A 22,920-nucleotide genomic window follows, 5' to 3' on the forward strand; every position below is an offset into this window, starting at 1 on the left:
TTGACATGGTGCTTCTTCATTAGTGACCACCACGGCGCCAGTCATGCTCCTGCTGCATCTCTTAGCGCCACTGTGCCCATCACTGACCTCTTAAAGGCCAAGGTGTACATCAATATACTTAATGAGTGGTAAATATCATTATATGCAGTCAGTGCCCACAAAGAGTTGCAAGTGTTCGGCCTTGCAGTACAGCTGGACCCCTCAGAAGATCACAACTTGGGAAAGCACAGTACGCCCCCCAGAAGTGACCCACCCTCCTGTCTGTCATTTAAGTCAAAGGCAGAGTCAAAAGCAGTACCATTGTAACATGACGAGAGCACCATCAGGACCAGAGATACCGGGTTCTCACTCTGTGGCCCAGGGTCACCGGAGACAGCACCGTAAAAATGGGCATCATTGGCTGCAGTGAGCAGCCGTCTCATCTGCACATCTTGGGCCACTAGACCACTGCATTTATGGCACAAACACATCCGCACTGGCACAATGCCTTGCTGGGTAGTGAGAACGCCTCCTAACACCTGGGTTCCAGTTCCATTCAGAATATCAGCTTCCAAAGTGCGGGACATCCATGGTTTCCTTTCATGAAAGCTTGATTCTCTGCGCTCCCTGCTGAAAATGGCAAACCATTACATGTCTGTGCTACAGTGGCAATGGGTTAGACTTTTAGGGAGATTTCTCCAGAATGGTTAATTTCCCTTACCTACTGAGTCCCTCAGCAGCTTTGCTGGATTTCTAGGATTTATTTTTTTCACCGTTGAGTCTTTTTTTTCCCACTCTTACATGTGTTTTGCTGTGTGTTTTACATGTTTGTGTTTATAGACTGTGGAGTCTCACTTACTCCATAGGCATCATCTTTTTACTGTGTGTCACACAGCACCTTTAGTGCATTGACACAGGGTTGTCGTTTTCAGACTTCCCACTTTTAAACTCCATTTTCTGGGACTGACTACTGTCCCCCAGAACACGTAAAGTTGCCATTGACTTGATTAGTCGTTTTTAATTCACAGACCCAGTACAACCTATCTTACATAGAGTACTGGAAAGGGTTAATAGTTATCCCTTTTTGTCTGTCTCTCATGGAACAATATTTCGTTCCCCTTTCTTTAGGATTTGGCTGGTGGCAGTGGTATCTACCATATTATTCCTACCGCAGTCTATGTAAACAGCCTTGGAACTATTTTAGGCTAAGTTAGTAGCCTCGAACTTTAATCCGCTGGACCCCATTTACTTTTATTTGGTTCCGGCTGGGTTTATTCACCATTTCTTTTTGTAAAAGTCTTTCTGGTGTTTTACTCTGTGCGCCAAACCAGGTTTGGTTCCTTTGTTCGCCGTCCTTTGGCGGGCTTCTGCACAGAAGTCCTCCTTAGGTGCCTGAATGTCTGAGGGGGAGAGGATGTGAGGGAAGGATTTGAGACTCCCTGCACAGGGTCTCCTTGGAGACCCATGTCGCACTCTGTATTTAGTATTTTTTTAGTATTTTATTTATTTCTATAGCGCACCAGGCCCAGGGGCAACCGGGCGCTTAACTTAGTTACAACAAGATGAAAGCATGAAAAGGCAATGTGACAGAGTATTACAGGATTATTACAGGAAGATTTACAAAATTTACAAAATATACATTCAAACGAATATCGATAAGGCAGTGATTTACAGGATAGTTAATAAGGGATGCAGGGTAGGTCAAAGTGCAAGTAGGGCAGTAAGCTGGTGTTAGCAGTCTTGGGCGGATAGCCAAGCTTTGGTAAGGTATTTGAATTTCAGGAAGGAAGGTTCTGCTCTAAGGTCATTGGGGAGTGAGTTCCAAAGTTTGGCTGCCAGGATGGGGAAGCTGGTTCCACCAGATCTTTGGAGATTAAAACGCGGGATGTCAAGGCAGTTGGCTTGGGCCGCTCTGCGAGGTCTGGTGGAATTGTGGAAAGAGAATCTGTTTGCCAGGTAGCGAGGGGCTTGGTTGTGGAGGCATTTGTGTGTGAGAGCCAGGGACTTCAAGGAGATGCGATGTGGGATAGAGAGCCAGTGCATGATGTATGATTGGCTGCGGTGACTGTCCTGCCGGGACAGCCACCCTGCTGTGTGATTGACAGCCAGGCTGTGTGAATGGGGGAAAACTGCATAAAAAGCAGGTCTCCGGGACTGAGAAGGCAGAGTCGCCATTGGATCAAGAGAACCGAAGAGAAGCTGACAGAAGAGGACCTCTACCATGACTGAACCTCCCGACAAAGCTCTGCTGCGGGTCCGAATCTCCAAACTTCGATGACAGGGAAGACCTGCAAGGAATCTTCTCCCCTTGAACTGGTGGGAACAACTAATTTGCCAAACTGCAAACCAGGCCTCCCTCCTCTGGTCGAATTTGCTGTACAGAGCTACAGTGAACCAGATAGACCATGAGGATCGGACACTGCTTGGGTTTTAAGGAGCACACATTTATTTGTTGCTTTTCTATGCTGCTGGATTCTTCCCTGGGCAGTGCATTAGAAAAGTGCAAAAAAAATGCAAAAAAATATGAATGCAGTGCCGGACGTATTCAGCCTCTAGTATGTCGGCAGCCGGAGTTTAACAGCGGTAAGGAGAACTCGCCTCTCAAATTAATGACTGATACTAGCCGCATCCGAAATTGCTCATCTTGAACATTTTTTCAGTTATTATCGCCTTTTTTGCATAACGTGGATTTCGGGTAGTACGGAAGATTTATGCCATTTTCACCTTTTTTTCGCCCCAGTTTTTTCCAGGGACAGCATCAGTTGTTCCTTCTGAAGGCAAGAATTTGCCTGCCTTCCAAAGCTATCTCCACAGCTAACTTACAGCTGGGTTTATCGTTACCACACTGTTCAAGGTAGGCTCTTGCTATTTTTCACTGGTTTATTTCGCACCACAGTACAACTTGTAGTCATGGTAATGTACACTCATTAGATTGTCTTCAGGTTTATTCCCTGATGTTAACAACGGGCCCTAAGATTTACCCCAGGAGCACTGCATAACGCTTAATAACGCTTAATCAGGAGCACATCCTTTCCAGGGTTCCCAAAAAGCATCTATTGACAGGTAGTTCCTTTAGATTCTTGCAAAACTCATCTGTCTCCAGCATGGTTTATGCACCCACTCACTGCAACTTTCATTTAACTTCTCAGAAAGCGTGTTCTTTTCCAATGTGACCCCTGCGCTGATGAAGTAGTCCTGCCGTGGGCTACCCCACTTCCACCCACCTAGACGCTTTGCACCGGCTTCTCCGGCCAACAACGTGCCTGACTACTTCCACTTACCCACAGTCTAAATAACTTGTCATTTGAACTAATTGTTAATGGACTTTATAGCAGTATGGACCCCATTGTTTTAGTTAGCACATAACATAGCGTGTAGACATTCCTCTGTGGGGGCTTGGGGATTCGCTGGACCCAAGAACCGGCCTGCATCACCTCCCTTGAATCTCAGCCTTGGTTGCTCGTCCATTGCTACCCTTTGAGAGTCTTGCAAGGGGTGCATCTCTGACTCTACCCCAACCATAGTGGGTAGTATCACATATAAACCCACTACAGTCTTTATAGGGTGTTTGTTCCATAGCAAGTAGATACCTTGATTGTTACTTTCGTAGGTGCGCTCCTCTGGACTGTTTCTTTTCTTACGGCAAGCATATTTCAGTGCTGAAATGGCTGCCACGTTTGAAGCCCTGTCTTTGGGCCACCTTCAATCCAAATCAGGGTAGGATGTGGCCACATATGGTCACCCTCATTCCCAGACCCATGGAAGTAGCTTCTTTTTGCGGAAGTGACGGGCAAATTGGAAAATAAGATCCTACTAATGGAGGGTGCTCCCTCAGCCACTAAGCATGACCTTCAACCAATCATTGTGAGAAATTTGGAGAGTGAGGATCTGACTAACTCCACTATTCCATCAACCATTGATGTCGCTCAGAGAGAATCAGCAAGAATTGACGCGCCCACAATTGTTATGGCGTCCGCAAGTATAACCCACCTTGGCCAAGATTACTGAATCACCGATATGTATTCCTCTTGATAATTCTAGCAACACGATCAGGAAGGCTGGCATTCATTTGCATGGAGCAACATCTCATATTAGCGACTGCCAAAGTGTGATAGCAGTGGGAAGCCACTCCAAGAGGTCATGACAGGCCATTCCAAGGATATTCAGTTTTCCTCCACAAAAGTATAAGGGAAAATGCAAATCATTATGGACTTTTTAACTTGTTTAAAAAAAATAGTTTCTAAAGAGACTTGAAGAATGACCTCTTTAGCATTTCTGCATCAAATAGCTGTGATTGTGCATCATAATAACAAACGTGGGAACCAGTTGACACACAAGCTGCTAAAAAGATCACAAGCTGTGTACTATCAGGTTTGCCTGCTCCACCTGATGATACCTCATCAATATGGAACGAGGGGAATAAGAACCTAGAATTAACGAGGTGGCGGCCGATGTTCATGTTGGTCCTGAATTATCAGGACCTTCTGCTTTTGATTTATTTTATTATTTATAAAGCGCCGGCACACAGGCCCGTAGGCATAAGGGCGCGAGCACAAACATAAACAGCAAACACACCTACACAAATAGTCCAAAACATATAACAAGAGCATAGCAGACCAGGGAAAAGGAAAAGAATAAATGCATTAATTCAGTACAATCCTTAACTTGGAAGCCTGTGATGAGTCATTCATGTTATTGTAGTGACTCAAGAATAAAGGCAGGTTGCTTTGGCCACAACCAACAATAATACAATCCATGTCCTTCCCAGAACACCAGTCTTTAATTTGCTCCCTACACAACAATCGAAGATCTCGTACTCTAATACAGCCATGGCCCGTTTTAGAGCGTAACCAAAAGAGGAGCTTGTTTCTAAGCGCCTCTCTGGTTGGTTTCAGTCCGCTCTGGTTTATTTAGATTGGTGATAACAATGTTTCTCCGATCCGTCACAAACCCTCTTTGGTGAACGTCAGTGACCTCAGGCATGCTGGACTTCCTCAAGTGAATACCTTTGCATGAGAGGAAGCAGCCAGACTATGTATAGAGTTAGATGTATGCAAAGTCTTCCATAAGCCATCAAGCCACACTGGTGAAAGCAAACACCTCTGACTCTGTTGAAGGATGATGACACTGTAAAAATAGCAGCAAGAACAGCGTTCAACACCCTATATTAATACCTGCATTACATTTATCCCCAGCTGCCCTACCCTTGGTGGGGGTTATTTGAGGGGTGGAGCCATTACCAATCGACATCTACACTTGTAGATGGAGCTACTCATTGGATAAATACTAGGAGGGCGTGGCCTAGTGTGAATCCTAACTCTATTCTGATGGCAAGGAGGGTAAACTAGGTGGGAGTTACTCAGAAATATCTAATCGCAGACTGTACAGTGGTCAAGTTTTCTAATCCGACCATCGCATATTTTGTTATAACCTCCACAATTGGAAAATAAAAGGTAGAAAATGTTACTGCAGTGATAGTTTTATCCCCCAGATGCCAGTGCTCCTAAGAGGGCTACTTCACCTGCCCAAAACAAGACTTCTGCTCAGGTAAACCTAGATACAGGCTTAGTGGGTTCCCGAATACTGAGACAAAACCAGTCACCAATATCCGGTAGGGCGATAAATTGGGGCTCAGCCTGATGAGATATGGAAGTATCATCCGGTATTAGCTTTCTTTTGTGAGTCTGTCATTCCCACTGCCTTTTTAAGCCATCACTGCGCTCCCTGATACCCAACGGCACCTACTCCCTAGGTTTAGACCTGAAGGAGGCCTGACTAGGCTCTCCAGAACCTCCTTCTGGCTGACTTTTCCTTATCCTTCCCCTTAGACTCTTGAGTCAATAGCTTGATAAAAGCCCAATCTCTTTTCTCTATATCCCTCTTTCCTCCTCTACTTTTCCGTAACATCCAGCAGTTCCTCCCAATCTCATATTCCTTCCTCTAACTCTTCTCATCTGAAGTAATTTCTTATTCTCACTCACCTCCATCACTGGAGCCAGGGATGCGAGTTTGTCGCACTATGTTCAAGGCTGAGCCTCTATCACTAGAGCCAGAGATGGAAGCTTGTGATGCTATTTTCAAGGCTGAGCCTTTTTGCCCCCAGCCCTTCATTGATTTATTTATTTACTGTTTGTAGTAAGTCACTTCTTCCAGGAGTCTGTTGTAGTTGACTACTACTTAATTTTAATTGTACTCAGAAATGTTTGGCCTGTTCTCCTGGCCAACCCTCGGCCCCAGCATTTGTGTACACCAGCACAATGCATGAGTGTCATGCTCTTATCTATCAGGTGCACCAACACGGCTGTGTCCCTCGTCGCGGCCTGGGGTTCCGTGCCATTCCGGACCATGCTTCTCTTTACCCTCCGTGGCAAAGCAGCACTGGGTTTCCCTGCAGCATTGCTGGAGGCTGCTGTGGTAGCTTGGCAGCGGAGCCTGATGCACGTACCGTCTACAGCAAAGGACCAGGGCAGTCACGTTACAGCGGCACGTGTTATTGCAACCCAAAGGGGCGTACTGTATTATTTAAGGACACAGCAACAGGACCTCCCTGCTTCTCAGCTGTATTGTGGCTGGCTTGTTTTTGTCTCCCATGCTTCCTGTCCTTCTGGATCTTGATCTCCTATATCTTGATCTCCTGGCTTCTGGATCTTGATCTCCTAAACTTCTATATCCTGGCTTCTGGATCTTGATCTCCTCGCTTCTGGATCTTGACCTCCTGAACTTCAATATCTTGATCTCCCAACCTTCTGGATCTTGTTCTCCTGGCTTCTGGATCTTGACCTTCTGGACATTGGCTCTCCCTCTCTGGATTGCTTCTTGTTCTCCTCGTTGGCTCAGGCGAACCGGCTCTGTTTTTGGATTATTGGCTACTGGATTGAACTTGGTTTTTCTGCACTTGAACTCTTTTGGATTTCCCTTTGGATTTGGAACTTTGCATTTTTAGGTAGCATATTTTGGTCCTTGGCTGGTACTTGGGGAAGAAGGCATACGTTCACCGACAACCTCAGTTCATGACATTGAGGTGCTTTTGCCGCATCTCACGCGTAGAAATCACTGCTCGGAACCTGGACTGAGGAAGTGGAGCTTTCAGAAAATGTTTTGATGTTGGGTAATTAAACCCATTTTCAGCAGCCCGGTAGATGGTCTCAAGCCACACTAGCCCCCCAAACATGTGAAACTTGGGAGGGAACCACAGCCATCTCCCGCACCCTCAGCCCATTTGTTTGATGTGTTACTTTCACAGCAGGGAGCAACTATTGCATTTCTCCATCAGCCACTGATCCCACACCACGCCTGCCGCCGCAGTCTGCTGCTTCACAGAATCCCTGAGTTGCCCGCCCTCTCTGCTATGTTCTGGTTCCTGCTCCCTCTGGCATCACCACCTCCACCCTAGACACAAGCCGCATAATGCAAGTGCCTGTCAAACAGTATCACACTCAGCCGCTCGTGGAGCCCTCTGCACCAGAGGAATCTGGCAAAGATCCCACTCCACGATAAACGTGGGTCTCCAATGAGGATTAGGGATTGAAGATGCTGGGCAAGCATATGTGGCTGGTAGGTTTAAAGCAATAAAAGGCGGAGCCATCGAAAAGCTTCCATGAGAACTAGGAGGTACCAGTTGGCATGAAGGACAGGTTGGGACGTGAGAGAATACTTTGACGTTGTGCAAGAGGAAGAGGTGACAATAAAGGCATTGAGAGAAGATATAATTAAGAACTAAGATGGAGGAGGGTTTGGAGATGGAGGGGTAGTCGACAGGTGAGGTGAGGGATAAGCCAGGTTAGCGATGTCACATTATCGTTACCCTTTTCAAACTACTACAACATTGTATATAGTTAATTGTGAAACAATGCACAAGGCCCAACCTTGCTCGTGACAATGTCATCTGTGATGGGCACGCGCAGTGATTCCGTCTCCACAACATTCACCAAGAAGAGATGTTAAAAACACTGCCCAATCCTAATTCAGAAATGTGAATCTTCACGTTTACCGTCAATGTAATATGATACAGAAGAATTAAGCAGCTCCTTACCACAGTTTCTCTATTCTGCAGCCCGGATCCTTCAGTCCCTCACACAGCTCTGTCACTCCAGAGTCCCACAGTTCATTCCCATTCAGGCTGAGCACTGTGAGAGATTGGCTTTGTTTGAGAACAGAGGAGAGAGCTGCACAGCATGAACCAGTGAGATTGCAGCTGTCCAACCTGCAGGAGAAAGAGGGAGATAAGGCGGAGCATGAAAAGGGACATCACAGCTGTACAGCATCTTCATCTCTCTCCCATCCATGATAATCCCACTCACTTGCAGCTCAGGGCCCTTTTGATACTCAAACACCTTCCCACCATGACCTTTACACAGCCCGTTCCACCAGAGACAGAAAAACAGAACGAAGGATAAATAGAACACATTCTTCACACTTTATAAGGACAGGAGGGTCCGATTAAATTGTGCAGAATGTGTGCCATTTGCCCTTCGTTCTTGTAAATAACACATCCCATGTACAATTTACAAGGGCAAAGAGGGGAGTTCCGGGAAACGGAGCATGTCAAGGCCCCACAGGGCTGAGGGGTGATTCACTGTGTGTGTCCGACCGGGGCTTCGTTGCACGTCTGGCTTTAGTCGATGCTGTGTGTTACACTGTGATAAAAGCATGCTTCATGCAAAGCCTCGTGAATGGTGTCGGTTAGTGTAAATTGCGTTACATTAGTGCAGGCCACTGCTGTTAGACACACTCATTCAAAGGCTTTGTGTCAGTTTTAAGTGGAAATCCATTGCTTGTATGGTACTAGTATTTCCTTCATGTACCCTCCGTGTATTTGTCATGTTTAGTCATGTTATGGGGTAAATATTCGACTGTATAGACTGCGCTGATAACTTCCCATTAGGGGCGTTAATTAGTGCGTTGGTTGCAGATGCTAGAAGTGGTGATAGGACATAAGGTATAACTGTTTAGTGGGGTGCAGAATTGAAAGGGGAGCAGGGGGTCCAATAACAGTATGTTGGGGACGCACCGGAGCAGGGACATGTTCTGTTTATATTGTCTGGTGGGCTGTAAATGTCCACTATGGGGTGGGTACGGCTCCTTCGCATCACGAGGTGTGGGAACCCATGGCCCCCCAACACAATGAAAAGCTGGCACCTGCAAATATGCGCACAGTAAATGGACAGACCTGAACACGTAATATACAAGTTTCCCCTTAGAAGAATCCTTTAACATATTTTAACATCGAATTTTGGTTTTGGAGAATAGGGAAAAGAAACAGCAGCGAATCCTTGGACTTATATATTATTAAACTGTGACCCATGGGGGGGAGGGGCTTGTGTGCATGCACAGGAATAATAAATGTTGCCCCTTGGCTATAATTGTGACGTGAGGATAAAAAGACCAGGTTTCTAATCCACCCTTCCTCTCACTGCCGCGTCGTGTGATCTTTGGCACATTGGTGATACAGTCATTATATGAGGGACAGTGTAGCTTTCATTAAGCTGAGACAGGGGAAGTCATGTATGTGTTGAGAGCGGTCGTGCCGCCACATATAGCTCCTTTGTCTCTGAGGCTTCTATTAGCACAATACGTTTCAGTTTCCTTCAGGCGTGCAGGGCCCCCCTTAGTTGAGGAGACACATAGAATGTGACGTCCCGCATAGGATGTGGCACTATTAACATGTACCCAGGTACCCATGTCAGGAGAGAGGCTTTATTAGAAGGAGCAGACAACATGGAGAAGGATCAGTATTAATGCCCCCCCTGAGCCTTCATTGCGGGGGGTAAGCAGGCTGGGGAGGGAACCAGAGTGTGGTGATGGCATCACCAAGTATGAGAACGCGTGGCCCCGTGGCAAAGTGAGAAGCCGGCACTTATGGTTATACCCACTTCAAGGGGCACATCGGAAAATGCACCAGACAAAAGGGCACCGATACCTAAAAGCATCAACCAACACCAGAAGGAGGGCTTAAGGGGGGAGATTCTCCAGGAACTAGGCCGGCAAGCATAAACAGTGCCCACCTTTTAATCCCAATAATATTCCCAGGGGGCAAAATTCAGGAAAGCGGCACGTGTTTTGTGACCCCTTTACGTGTTTTTCTGGGCAGCATTCGCTCTTGGACTATGACATCGGGGTGAAGCCCTGGCAGCCAAACACTAGGACGCACTTGCATCACTCACTGGCATCTGGTCAGGTTTTAGGTGGGGGGTGGGGGGAGTCACACATCCTTTAGCACAACGTGGAGGGCAACACAATGCAGGCCTGAAAATATCCAGTCAATGGAGGACACGAAAAAGGCACCATTGCCCAGTTCATGGGGGCGGCAAGTTTTATAACTAATCCAAAGGACTGCGCTATAATATTGCCCTACGATCATTTTATTTCCCCAATAATTGTTATTCATGTTAGATGACAATAATACATACAGAAACATCCAGGAATCGCAACTAGCACTGGCAATGACAACAGTTTCGGCTATTTTTATGGGCAGTGAGATGCATTTGCCGGGCACTGCCACAGTGGTACTGTCTGGCCCTCATTGGCAGCAGCAGCTTCTGGTGCCAGTATGCCTGGGCAACTAACCTCAGTGCCTGTAAAGTTCGAACACTTATGCACAGGCTAAGATTGTTAGCTTTGCCAATGACTTTTTAACAGGACTTCTGGGAAGGACAGCAGAGAGCTCATAAATGGGGTGATAATGGCAGACCAGGTTAGGACATTTTATTACACCTGAACTAGTTTATAGTTCCGAGTAAGTCATTAACTCTCAGAAGACTAGGGTAGATACCACTGCCACCAGCCAAGTCTAAATGGTAAAAGAGCAAAACACTGCTCCAGGAGGTACAGATAAAAAGGGCTAAGGATTAACCCTTTCCAATATTTCATGTAAGATGGGGTGTACTAGATCTGTGGTTAAATGACTATGTAAATTTAATGGCAACTTTACCCTTTTCTGGGGGACAGTAGTCAGCCCCAGAAATGGAGTCGGTGGGATGTCTAAAAGCCCTGTGTCACAGCACTGAAGGTACTGTGTAACACACAAAAGAGTGGGGCTACTGAAGTGGTGTGCTCCAGAGTCCACAATCACAAAAACAGCTGAAATACACATGGCAAAACACAGGTAAGAGTGGGGGAAAAGCTCACACTGTTACCAAGTGGAAAAATAAACTCCAGAAATCCAGCAAAGCTGCAAAGGGACTCACTAGGTAAGGGAAATTTAGCCATAGAATGAGAATTCTCCCTAACAAACTGCCAGGAACAAACGTCCTCAGCTGCATCTTTTCTTCATTTAAAGGTACTGTGAAAACCTGATCAAGATAATTTATCCGACACGACAAAAGTACATACAGTTTTTGCAACTTTCAGGCCTGATCAGCTTTTGACCCCTCATATGATTCTTTTGTCCGCAAACTATATCTGAGAACTTTTACAGAGACTCTAACATTTGAAAACCAGAATCATTTTATCCGATCCAAGACTTTTAGCTCATTGACTTTGGCCTATCCTATTGAATTTCATGCACTCTTCTGGTGAACTCAAAGCATCTGCACTGTTCAAGAATACTTGTGATCCTTTCTGTATATATTCAAAAATTACCTTTGCCTTTCTGTTCCTCTATTTAAAGTTACCTGAATGCCATTTTGCTCCTACTTTAAAGAAGTGTAAATGCCTCAGAACCTTATTGAGTACAATACTGTAGTATACTTAAGAAACCTTGAGTAAGAATCTCTCTGAGTAATTGTAATTACAGACATCTGTGCAACATCATTTATTGATCACATTCCCTCTTAAGATAATCCTGGCTGCTTAGCTCGCTACCAAAAGTGTGTGATTCAGAATTATACTAAGGGTTGGTTTTTGCTTACACCTATAGACAGAATTGTGTTTATTGGTCCCAAAGGGTACTGCATACAAATCTTGCCTAGCAGTCACCTCTTCCGCAAGGGCAGGAAGAGTGCACCAAGACATTCCCCCCTTGCCTGGGGTCACTGTAATCCACCAATATTCAAATGGTTACATGTTCTAGGTCAACAAGGGGTGTCAGATGTAAATACAAGTAGAAACAACAGGATAGGTTCAAGGACACAATAGAAGATCAACTGCCTTCCCTAACCATTAAGCAGATCGATACGTTATCACAAAAACAACGTCTTTTTAGGAGAAAAATGAATTACAGTGTGCATATCAATCATAAGTCAACACACAGTAAATAGAGAAATAATGTGCTAGCTGTCCCTAAGGGAAGAACACCCTGCCCTGATAGGAGTGCTTGGCCCTAGGTGGCGTGTGGTGTAATGTAATGCCTATCTAACCGGGATAGCTAAGAGGGTCTGTCCTTTATCACTAACTGTTTATCTCTCAAAACGAACACATCCAATCAGCTATTAGTTACTCGACAGGACTGGTTATTAGATTCTGTCTACCAGGAAGCGTTGGCAAAGATCAGCTGTGCACAATAGTCCCTCGTAGCTCGGGAGAGGACGCCTTACCAGGTCCTCTCTGGGTCAGTCCTTGGAGACACAGCAGCTTTCAGACTGTGAAGGAGAGCGACAGCAATTCCTCTCTTCCAGCAGGGCTTCAAGGTCAAGCTTCAGTTACTCCAGTTACTTGTCGTAGTGGACTTGAGCTTCTGAACAATTTCCAGTGATGAGAGGTCCCCAGATATACTATTCTGTCTCTCATCCACACTGCTGGGTCACACTCAGCAGCCTATCATACAGAAGGGCATTCATGCAGTCAGTCAGCCAATCAGGCACGCAGGGCATTCAGGCCATCCTCCTCCCTCTCAGACACTCACAACAAGGAATGTAGATTAGGACAAGTACCCAGCCATTCAACACTACACACTGCATTCAGGCCAGTTTCGGGCAGGGCTGTCTCAGTCTTTGTCTCTCATTCCAGAAACCAGACAACCACAACAAGAAGTGCATATTGGTCACACACTCAATTCACCCAGGTCCCACCCACAGGAGGTACCCACAACATACAGTCACTGGGAAGGCGTCAGCTAGTCTGGCCGGGCCTTCACAACAACACCATATATGGAACTTCAACCCCACAGCCAGTCAGGGGGAAGGGACAGAGTCAGGGCTTCCCAGGACTTTGAGAAAACAAGGTAACAGGCAATAGAAAGCAAGAGGCCACAGGGGCCATCTTGATTTCAATCAGGAATCAACTGATTCAAATGGCAGGGCCTTGGTACCCCAAAATGGAGGATACTCAGAGCAGCTGTCAAATTCAGCATGGAGCTGCCACCAGCCCATACCCTGCTCTGTGGGCCACCCACAGGTGCCCAAAAACATACACTAGGGGCACAGGGTTGTACCCCCACCCATGGGTGCCATAAGGGTATCCCATGGGTCTGTACACCAAACCAAAAGAGAGAGCTGCACCGCCAGGAGTCCCACACAGACTGATGCGCAGAAAACATGTCAGAACACACAATAAAAAGGCAGTAAAGGACAAGGAAACGGAGGCCCTGTCCCTCCGATGCATTTCCAGCTTCACGATGCATTTCCAGCATCACAAAATGTCCATAAGGAACTATGGTAACATTACGCTTCTTGTCTCTGAACTAGCCTCTCCCATGCTAGCTAACCTCTTATATTCTAATTGCACTGCTACTCTTGTCGATCAATATAATGTGGTTATTTCCTCTATTATGGACACACGTGCCCCTCCCCCTCCTGCTGTTAAAATTGTCAAAACTGAAATCCTGGAAAATCTTGGTTCTCCGAGGAAATCCTGGCTCTTATAACACTCAGGCTTTGTGGGAAAATACTACAACCTACACTCTTGCATTGTACTATAAGGATGCGGACGACTACAAGACTGCCATTACGGCTGCCAAACAAGCCTTCTTTTTGCCCATTAGTATCATAGCCAGTCCTGCTCTCCATGTCCAACCTCCTGCCTCCACTACTCCTGTCTTTAACTTTAGAGAAATCAGTGAGGCTGATCTCGCTTATATTGCCTCACATCTTAAGCCTTCTTCTTGCCCATTAGCATCATAGCCAGTCCTGCTCCCCATGACCCACCTCCTGCCTCCACTACTCCTGTCTTTACCTTTAGAGAGATCAGTGAGGCTGATCTTGGTGATATTGTCTCACATCTTAAGCCTTCTTCTTGCCCATTAGCATCATATCCAGTACTGCTCTCCATGTCCAACCTCCTGCCTCCACTTCTCCTGTCTTTACCTTTAGAGAGATCAGTGAGGCTGATCTTGGTGATATTGTCTCACATCTTAAGCCTTCTTCTTGCCCATTAGCATCATATCCAGTACTGCTCTCCATGTCCAACCTCCTGCCTCCACTTCTCCTGTCTTTAACTTTAGAGAGATCAGTGAGGCTGATCTTGGTGATATTGTCTCACATCTTAAGCCTTCTTCTTGCCCATTAGCATCATATCCAGTACTGCTCTCCATGTCCAACCTCCTGCCTCCACTTCTCCTGTCTTTAACTTTAGAGAGATCAGTGAGGCTGATCTTGGTGATATTGTCTCACATCTTAAGCCTTCTTCTTGCCCATTAGCATCATATCCAGTACTGCTCTCCATGTCCAACCTCCTGCCTCCACTTCTCCTGTCTTTAACTTTAGAGAGATCAGTGAGGCTGAACTTGCTGATATTGGGCCTCATTACACGGTAAGGCAGAGAACCATGGCGCTATTAGTGCCATGGTTCATGCCGGTAAAATACCGGCACCGCCTTGGTGGAAAGGGGAATTACCGCCCCATTCCAAGGTTGGCGGGGCGGTAATTCCCACTTCCACCATTGCCCTTCCCCATTCCCATTTTTGCCCCATAGGGCATAATGGGAATGGGGAAGGTGCTAATTACGGCACCGCAAATTGCGGTACCGTAATTAGCTCCCTGGGTCCCTTTACGGGTTGGTTTTTAACGCCTGCAAAAAGCAGGCGTTAAATTCCCCAACCCGCAAAGGGACTTCGTGGTAAGGCGGTAAGGATTTACTGGTACCGGTAAAATACTGGTACCGGTAAACCCTTACCGCCTACCGTGTAATGAGGCCCATTGTCTCACATCTTAAGTCTTCTTCTTGCCCATTAGTATTATATCCAGTCCTGCTCTCCACGTCCAACCTCCTGCCTCCACTACTCCTGTCTGTAACTTTAGAGGGATCAGTGAGGCTGATCTCACTGATATTGTCTCACATTTGTATTTGTTTATTACTTGTATTGCGCGCCGAACCCAGGGGTAACTGGGCGCTTGAGAATGTAGGTTACAGGTTGCAAAAGGTTATGCCAATAAATAACAAAAGGAATGACCCTGGTTACAGTTGGGTCGGTTTACAAGATACACAAGATACACAGATAATGGGCAACGGTGTACGATGGTTGTATTGGGATCTGTAACTGAGGTGGCTGGTCCCTTACTGGGAAGGGTTGTTGGTTAGCCACGTTTTTATGCTGGCTTTGAAGGTGAGGAAGGAGGGTTCCTGTTTGAAGGTGATGGGGATGGCGTTCCATCGTTTAGCTGCTTGAACTGGGAAACTGGCGCCGCCTGTTGATTTAAGGTTGTATCTTGGGATCATTAGGTTTGAAGAATTGGAAGATCTGGTGATGCTGTTGGGTTGGTGGGGGCAGAGTTTGTCTGCGAGATATTTCGGTGCGGAATTGGTGAGGCATTTGTGCGTGATGGCCAGGGTGCGAAGGGTGATTCTGTCGTGGATGGGCAGCCAGTTAGCGTTTTGTCTGTGTGTGGAGATGTGGCAGGATCTCTGGAGGCTGAGAGCTGCTCTTAGTGATTATTCTGGAGCACCTGAAGTTTGTTGAGGTTATGTTCCGAAGTGCCGAGGAATAGTGTGTTACAATAATCAATTTTGGAGAGAGCGAGTGCTCTGGCTAGACTTAGGCAGCTACTTGTAGATAGGAAGGGTTTGCAACTATATACAAGTTTGTTTGTGTAGGCTGTGGAGGATGCAATGCTGTTGACCTGTTTTCTGAGGGAAAGGGTTGAATCGAGGTAGACCCCCAGGGTTTTTATCTCCTTGGAGACGCTGATTGTGTTGTTGTCAATGGCAAAATACGAGTAGCTGTGGTCAAGTTTGTTCAGGCGAGCCTGAGAGCCTACGATTATCAGCTCTGTCTTGTTGTCATTGAGACAAAGACCGTTGTTAGCCATCCAGGCTTGGATTTCGAGATAGATGCTGTTGAGTAATTTAGAGTCATGGTCGTAACAGCCGGTGAGGTGGATGAGGACTTGGGTGTCGTCAGCGTAGTTGGTATAGACTACACCCAGGTTGTCAAGTCGGTCGAAGAGGAGCTTCGTAAAGATGTTATATAACGTGGGTGACACACACAATCCTTGCGGGACGCCACACAGGATTGGAGTTGGGTATGCGGAGGCTGAGGGTGAAAAGACTCTGGTGGTGCGGTCTGCTAGAAAAGATTTGATCCAATCAGATGCATTGGAAGAGAAAGCTGCGGCAGTGGAGAGGTGTTTGGTCAGGATTTGGTGGTCGACAAGGTCAAAAGCTGCGGATAGGTCTAGTAATAGGAGGATTGCAAGTTTGCCTTTATCCTTTGCCTCGTCCATTTGAATCTTTAGGTCTAGGAGAGCAGTCTCAGTCCCATGTCTAGGTCTGAATCCGGATTGTCTGAGGCCGAGGAGGTTGTTCACATCTAAGTGTTTCTGGATCTGCAAGTATGCCACACGGTCCAGGATCTTTAGGAGAAAGGGGACTGTGGTGATATGCCTGTAGTTGGTGGGAATATTCCGGTCCAGATTGGCTTTCTTTAGTAGTGGCATGACCCAGGCTTCCTTAAGATTTTGGGGTACCTGATTGGAGGCGAAGGAGGAGTTGATCACAGTGGTTATGAAGGGGGCAAGGAGTTTGGCTCCATCCTTAATGATGGTGGCTGGCCAGACATCACCTTGGCAGTGAGAGGGTTTTAGGCTTTTAATAATGTTTTCTACTTCCTTAGGTGTTATTTGGGAGAAAGTGAAAGGTGGACAGGTGGGGGTTCTATCGAGGTGGAGGTTAGCAGCTTGGCGGTCCTTTTGAAGGGTAGCCTTTTTAGCTTTGATTTTGTTTTGGAGGTGGGTAATTTTGTCTGCTAGGGCTTGCTGTATTTTGGTACACCAGTCTGCATTTTTGATACAGTCTTGGGTAGCGGGTGCTGGGGACTCTAGCTCTTTTAGGATGTTAAATAATTCTTTTGTTCTGGAATTGGCGTTTTGGATTCTAGTATCGTAGGTATGTTTTTTGGCTTATAAGATGGCTGTTTTGTAAGTAGCGGATGCTAGCGTGAACGCTGTTCTATTGGAGATAGAGGGTGTTTTTCGCCAGGTGGTTTCAGCAGCTCTTTTTAAGGTTCTAAGGTTTTTTAACTCAGGGGTAAATCATTTGTTGAGGTGTGCTTGGGGTTTAGGTTTCCTGAGTTTGAGGGGTGCGACAGTGTCTAAGGCTGACTTGAGGGTGTTGTTGTAGAGGTCCACTAGGTATGTTGGGTCGAGGTTGTTAGCTTTTGGTTTGCAGAGAATATTTTTAATGAGTGGTTGGAGGCTTTCTATGGAGATGTTACGGCAGTTTCTGGCTACCGATGGAGGTTCGGTGTTGGTTTTTGTGGGGGGTGGTCCTGGGATGGAGAACTGGATGAGGTGGTGGTCGGACCATGCAACAGGCTCATTTTGGGTAACAGTGATGGCACAGTTAAGGTCAGCGATCCAGTCCAGGGTCCTGCCTTTGGAGTGGTTTGGCATGGAGATTCTGTGTGCAAAACTGAGGTTGGATATGGAGTTGGCCAGGGATAGGGCATGTGGGTCATTGGGGTCATGGAGGCCAAGCTTTAGGTCACCTAGGAGGATGGTTTTTGAAGTGAGTTTGGTGTGTGTGTAGAAGAGGTCAAGAATATCGGTCTCGAAAGTGGACGATGGGCCGGGGGGCCGGTAGACAAGGTGCATGAGTATTGTGGTGGTTGGTGTCAGTGAGAGTTTCATGGATAAGAGTTCTGCGGAGTGGAAGTTTATTTGGGGTATGGCTCTAAGTGCTAGGTGGGACTTGGTGATGAAGGCTACTCCTCCGCCTTTGTTGGAAGTTCTATCGGCTCTGATGATGGAGTACCCTTCTGGTAGGGCTAATGAGAGAGCAGAGCCTGCTGCCTGGTGGAGCCAGGTTTCGGTTACTGCTAGGAAGTCCAAACTGTTGAGGGTGATAATGTCCGAGATCTCTGGGGCGTGTGCCACAAGAGACCGAGCATTGATAAGGGCTCCTTTGAGGTTAGGAGGTAGAAGTGGGGGATTGCTGGTTTTGGAATTCCTGTGGGGTGGAGGGTGAGGGGTGGGGCTGGGTGTGATTTTGGGCTTGGAAAAGGCTTGGGGTTTGGTGAGCCGAGTGCCGAGTCTTTGGTTACGTATGTGGAATAGGGGTGGGACAAGAGGTATAGGACGTGTGGCGTAGCGTAATATCCATTCAGAAGGGCTGAGTGGGGCGACATGGACTGTGGGGTTGATGGTGAAGGGAGAGTGGGGTTTGGGTAAGGGTAGGGTAGCATGGGAGTGGTTGTGGGGTGCTGGTGTCCCTGTGTTGACTAGAGGAAAGATGGAGGCAAGCGCTAGCGTGGCTCTATGGAAGGATGACATAGCGGATGGCTAGGTGGGCAGTTAAGCAGTGTGCGAATTTTAATACAAGCTGCACAGTTTGGGCCGGGAGCAAATTTCAACACAGGCTGCACAGGAGGCTAGATTAAGTAGTTACTTCAGTGAAGTACCTAAGTCGTTATTGTCTGGGAGGTGCCATGAGCTAACAATTGGTACCTTTACGTTGTGGAGAAGCAGTGAAGATATTTAAGAAAACTGGCATCTAGAATCGACTTTAGCACAGAGACCTAAAGCACTGGTTACTGGGAAGTTCATTTTAGTACATTTACGTAGTGGAGATGCGAAAGGGCTATTCAGAGTACTAGAACACAATGCAAATAGGTGAGGGTGCCAATGCACATTCAGAGTACTAGAACACAATGCAAACAGGTGAGGGTGCCAATGCACATTCAGAGTACTAGAACACAATGCAATCAGGTGAGGGTGCTAATGCACATTCAGAGTACTAGAACACAATTCAATCAGGTGAGGGTGCCAATGCACATTCAGAGTACTAGAACACAATGCAAACAGGTGAGGGTGCCAATGCACATTCAGAGTACTAGAACACAATACAATCAGGTGAGGGTGCTAATGCACATTCAGAGTACTAGAACACAATGCAATCAGGTGAGGGTGCCAATGCACATTCAGAGTACTAGAACACAATACAATCAGGTGAGGGTGCTAATGCACATTCAGAGTACTAGAACACAATGCAAACAGGTGAGGGTGCCAATGCACATTCAGAGTACTAGAACACAATGCAATCAGGTGAAGGTGCTAATGCACATTCAGAGTACTAGAACACAATGCAAACAGGTGAGGGTGCCAATGCACATTCAGAGTACTAGAACACAATGCAATCAGGTGAAGGTGCTAATGCACATTCAGAGTACTAGAACACAATGCAAACAGGTGAGGGTGCTAATGCACATTCAGAGTATTGGAACACATAGCAATCAGGAAAAATGCTAGAGCGTATTAGTGCTAGGGCGAGGTTGCGCATTGGACTGAGCGTGCATGGATTAAAGTTGGAATTTGCACACGTGATAGCGTTATAGAATCTTCAGCATTGCTATTGGCGCACATAGTGGAGACAGAACAAAATTACTTTGCGATAAGTAATGATGTGTATATGCGAGCAAATATCCAGGGATGGAGGGGCGTAAATGCACCCACGTGGAATGGCGCCTTTAATGTCTTGGGTTAGTCAGATCTATAGTGTTCTGGTTAGGTTCTAAAATCAGGGGAGGCTTACCCGGTATTTTGCAGAGTCCTGTGGCCAGGGCCTCGGAAGCCTCTGGACAGGCTCCAGACAGGAAGCACCCCTTGTTGAGAAGCTCCTTAGTGAGAAGCCCATCTTAAGCCTTCTTCTTGCCCATTAGTATCATAGCCAGTCCTTCTCTCCAAACCCAACCTCCTGCCTCCACTACTCCTGTCTTTAACTTTAAAGAGATCAGTGAGGCTGATCTCGCTGATATTGTCTCACATCTTAAGCCTTCTTCTTACCCATTAGTATCATAGCCAGTCCTGCTCTCGACGTCCAGCCTCCTGCCTCTACTACTCCTGTCTTTAACTTTAGAGGGATCAGTGAGGCTGATCTCACTGATATTGCCTCACATCTTAAGCCTTCTTCTTGCCCATTAGTATCATAGCCAGTCCTGCTCTCCATGTCCAACCTCCCGCCTCCACTACGCCTGTCTGTAACTTTAGAGAGATCAGTGAGGCTGATCGTGCTGATATTGTCTCACATCTTAAGCCTTCTTCTTGCCATGAATATATTTGCCCTCCTTCGAAAATGAAAGAATCCTTTGACTGCCTGGCTCCTCTGGTTACGCGCCTGGTCAACTCCTCCTTTGCAACCTCCATTGTTCCCAACTCACTAAAAAAGGGGTGCATCTGTCCTGTGATTAAAAAGGCCTCCCTTAACCCATCTTCGGTAGGCAACTACCGTCCCATTACGTCACCTTTTTATTGAAGATTTTGGATAGAGTTGCGTACTCTCAGATCCAGCAACACATTGAGACTAATAATCTACTTGGCCTCCTTCAATCTGGATTACGGCTCTTCATGGCATTGAGACTGCTTGGCCCTCTTCAGTCTGGCTTTTGGGCTCTTCATGGCACTGAGACTGCTTGATTCTCTTCAGTCTGGCTTTCGGGCTCTTCATGGCACTGAGACTGCTTGTCTCTCTTCAGTTTGGCTTTCGGGATCTTCATGGCACTGAGACTGCTTGGCCCTCTTCAGTCTGGCTTTTGGGCTCTTCATGGCACTGAGACTGCTTGGCTCTCTTCAGTCTGGCTTTCGGGCTCTTCATAGCACTGAGACTGCTTGTCTCTCTTCAGTTTGGCTTTCGGGGTCTTCATGGCACTGAGACTGCTTGGCCCTCTTAAGTCCGGCTTTCGGGCTCTTCATGGCACTGAGACTGCTTGGCCCTCTTCAGTCTGGCTTTCGGGCTCTTTATGGCACTGAGACTGCTTGGCCCTCTTCAGTCTGGCTTTTAGACTCGCATGGCACTGAGACTGCTGGGCACTATTCGGACTGTCTTACGGGCTCCTCATGGCACTGTTAATTTTCCTTACCTACTGAGTCCCTCAGCAGCTTTGCTGGATTTCTAGGATTTATTTTTTTCACCTGGTATGGTGCGCAGAGTAAAACACGAGAAAGACTTTTACAAAAAGAAATGGAGAATAAACCCAGCTTGAACCGTATAAAAGTAAATATGGTGCAGCGTGTTTAAGTTCGAGGCTACTAAGATAGCCTAAAACAATACCATGGCTATTTAAAATAACCACGGTATGAAAAATAAAGTAGATACCACTGCCACCAGCCACATCCTAATGAAAAGGGAAAGAAACAATGTTCCATGAGAGATAGACAAACAGGGATAGGTATTAACCCTTTCCAGAACTCTATGTCAGATAGTTTGTACTGGGTCTGTGATTTTTAAAAAGACTAATAAAGTCAATGGCAACTTTACATGTTCTGGGAGACAGTAGTCAGTCCGAGAAAAAGGAGTTTAAAGTGGGAAGTCTGAAAAAGACAACCCTGTGTCACTGCACTGAAGGTGCTTTGTAACACACAGTAAAACGATAACGCCTATGGAGTAGGTGAGGCTCTACAGTCTATGAACACAAAAATATTAAACACACACAGCAAAACACATGTAAGCATTGGAAAAAAGGCTCACACTCTTACGAGGTAAAAAAAATAAATCCTAGAAATCCAGCAAAGCTGCATAGAGACTCAGGAGGTAAGGGAAATTAGCCATTCTGGAGAGTTCTCCCTAACACTTTAATGTGTACTGCTGCATCCTCGTGCGTTTTGCCTTGCTCCGAGTGTGCTTTCATGCTCCGCCTTTTATCTGTGTGGGGATGTGATGGAAGTCAGGTGTGTGCAATTATCAGTAATTGCCTGACTCTGCCTGGCCCTTGTGTTGGGACATGTCATGTATACGGCTCTGTTGTTAGTCAGTTGTCACTCCTGATGAACTGTCTGTGTCAGGAAAGGGGAGGGTTGAACTTCTAGGTATCCTACCCAGTAGGATGGGGAAAAGATGTTGCAGGGAAGGGGATACCACGTCTCAACGTTCAGTGTCCCACTTCCACTCCCCGAAGACTCCTCATCCAGATGATCCTCCCCCACAGGTCCTCTCCCAGGAACTGGATCCAATAGCGATGGCCCTGTCCTGGCATACCTGGATGACAGATCCCCAGGGACTAGCAGGTGAGAAAACTTTAGATTTCTCACACTACCCATTGGTTCCAATTTGAGGGTAGAAGGGCCCGTAGCATTGAGGTTTAGACAACCTTTCTTCACCATATTTCTATTTTTTTTATTTATTGCTTCTCATTTTTCTGTGAGAGTCCAAAAAGGACTAATATCCTTTGTAGATTTAAGGCTAGGCTATAGCCCAATATTGATAGGATTCCTAGGGAGACCAGATGCCTGGCCTCTGCGACCTCAGGTCCACAATCCGTGTTGACAGGTTCAAAGAGTTGTGCTCATTGTCAGTGAAGTCACAATCGTTGATTGTATAAGTAGAAAAATTTAAGCAGTTTATTTCGCTCTGTTCCAAGTTGTTGTCACCCTCATCAAGGTTGTTGTAGGGACCATTGCTAGGCCTATCAATAGAGACCATCGTTTTTAGCCCTTTTTCCTGATGATTGTTTTTCATCACGTCTCGAGAAGTGATATCAGTTGGGAACTAACTATTTCTAATAACTAGAATTCCTGTTTTTAGGCATCAGGAGATTCTGTTTATTTTTTAGGTCTCAGTGTATCCTTTGTTGTTGCACTAGTCATTTTCTGCTTTTCTGATTCTGGAATATATGGAAGGGCTGTGTGGAGGCCACTCTAG

At 46.4% G+C, this 22,920-nt stretch overlaps 1 protein-coding gene across 1 annotated transcript in view; it reads right to left on the bottom strand.

Annotated features, from left to right (window-relative positions):
• Window positions 1-22,920, bottom strand: part of LOC138452918 (NACHT, LRR and PYD domains-containing protein 12-like) — a 2,075,892-nt gene that overhangs the window by 280,258 nt on the left and 1,772,714 nt on the right. Inside the window, exon 12 of the mRNA XM_069605266.1 lies at window positions 8,012-8,182. Coding sequence (XP_069461367.1) covers window positions 8,012-8,182 — 171 coding nt within the window. The remainder of the gene's footprint in view (window positions 1-8,011; window positions 8,183-22,920) is intronic.

The sequence above is a fragment of the Ambystoma mexicanum genome, chromosome 4p, assembly GCF_040938575.1.
Source record: "Ambystoma mexicanum isolate Mex_15411 chromosome 4p, UKY_AmexF1_1, whole genome shotgun sequence".
In the NCBI taxonomy this organism is placed as follows: Eukaryota; Metazoa; Chordata; class Amphibia; order Caudata; family Ambystomatidae; genus Ambystoma; species Ambystoma mexicanum.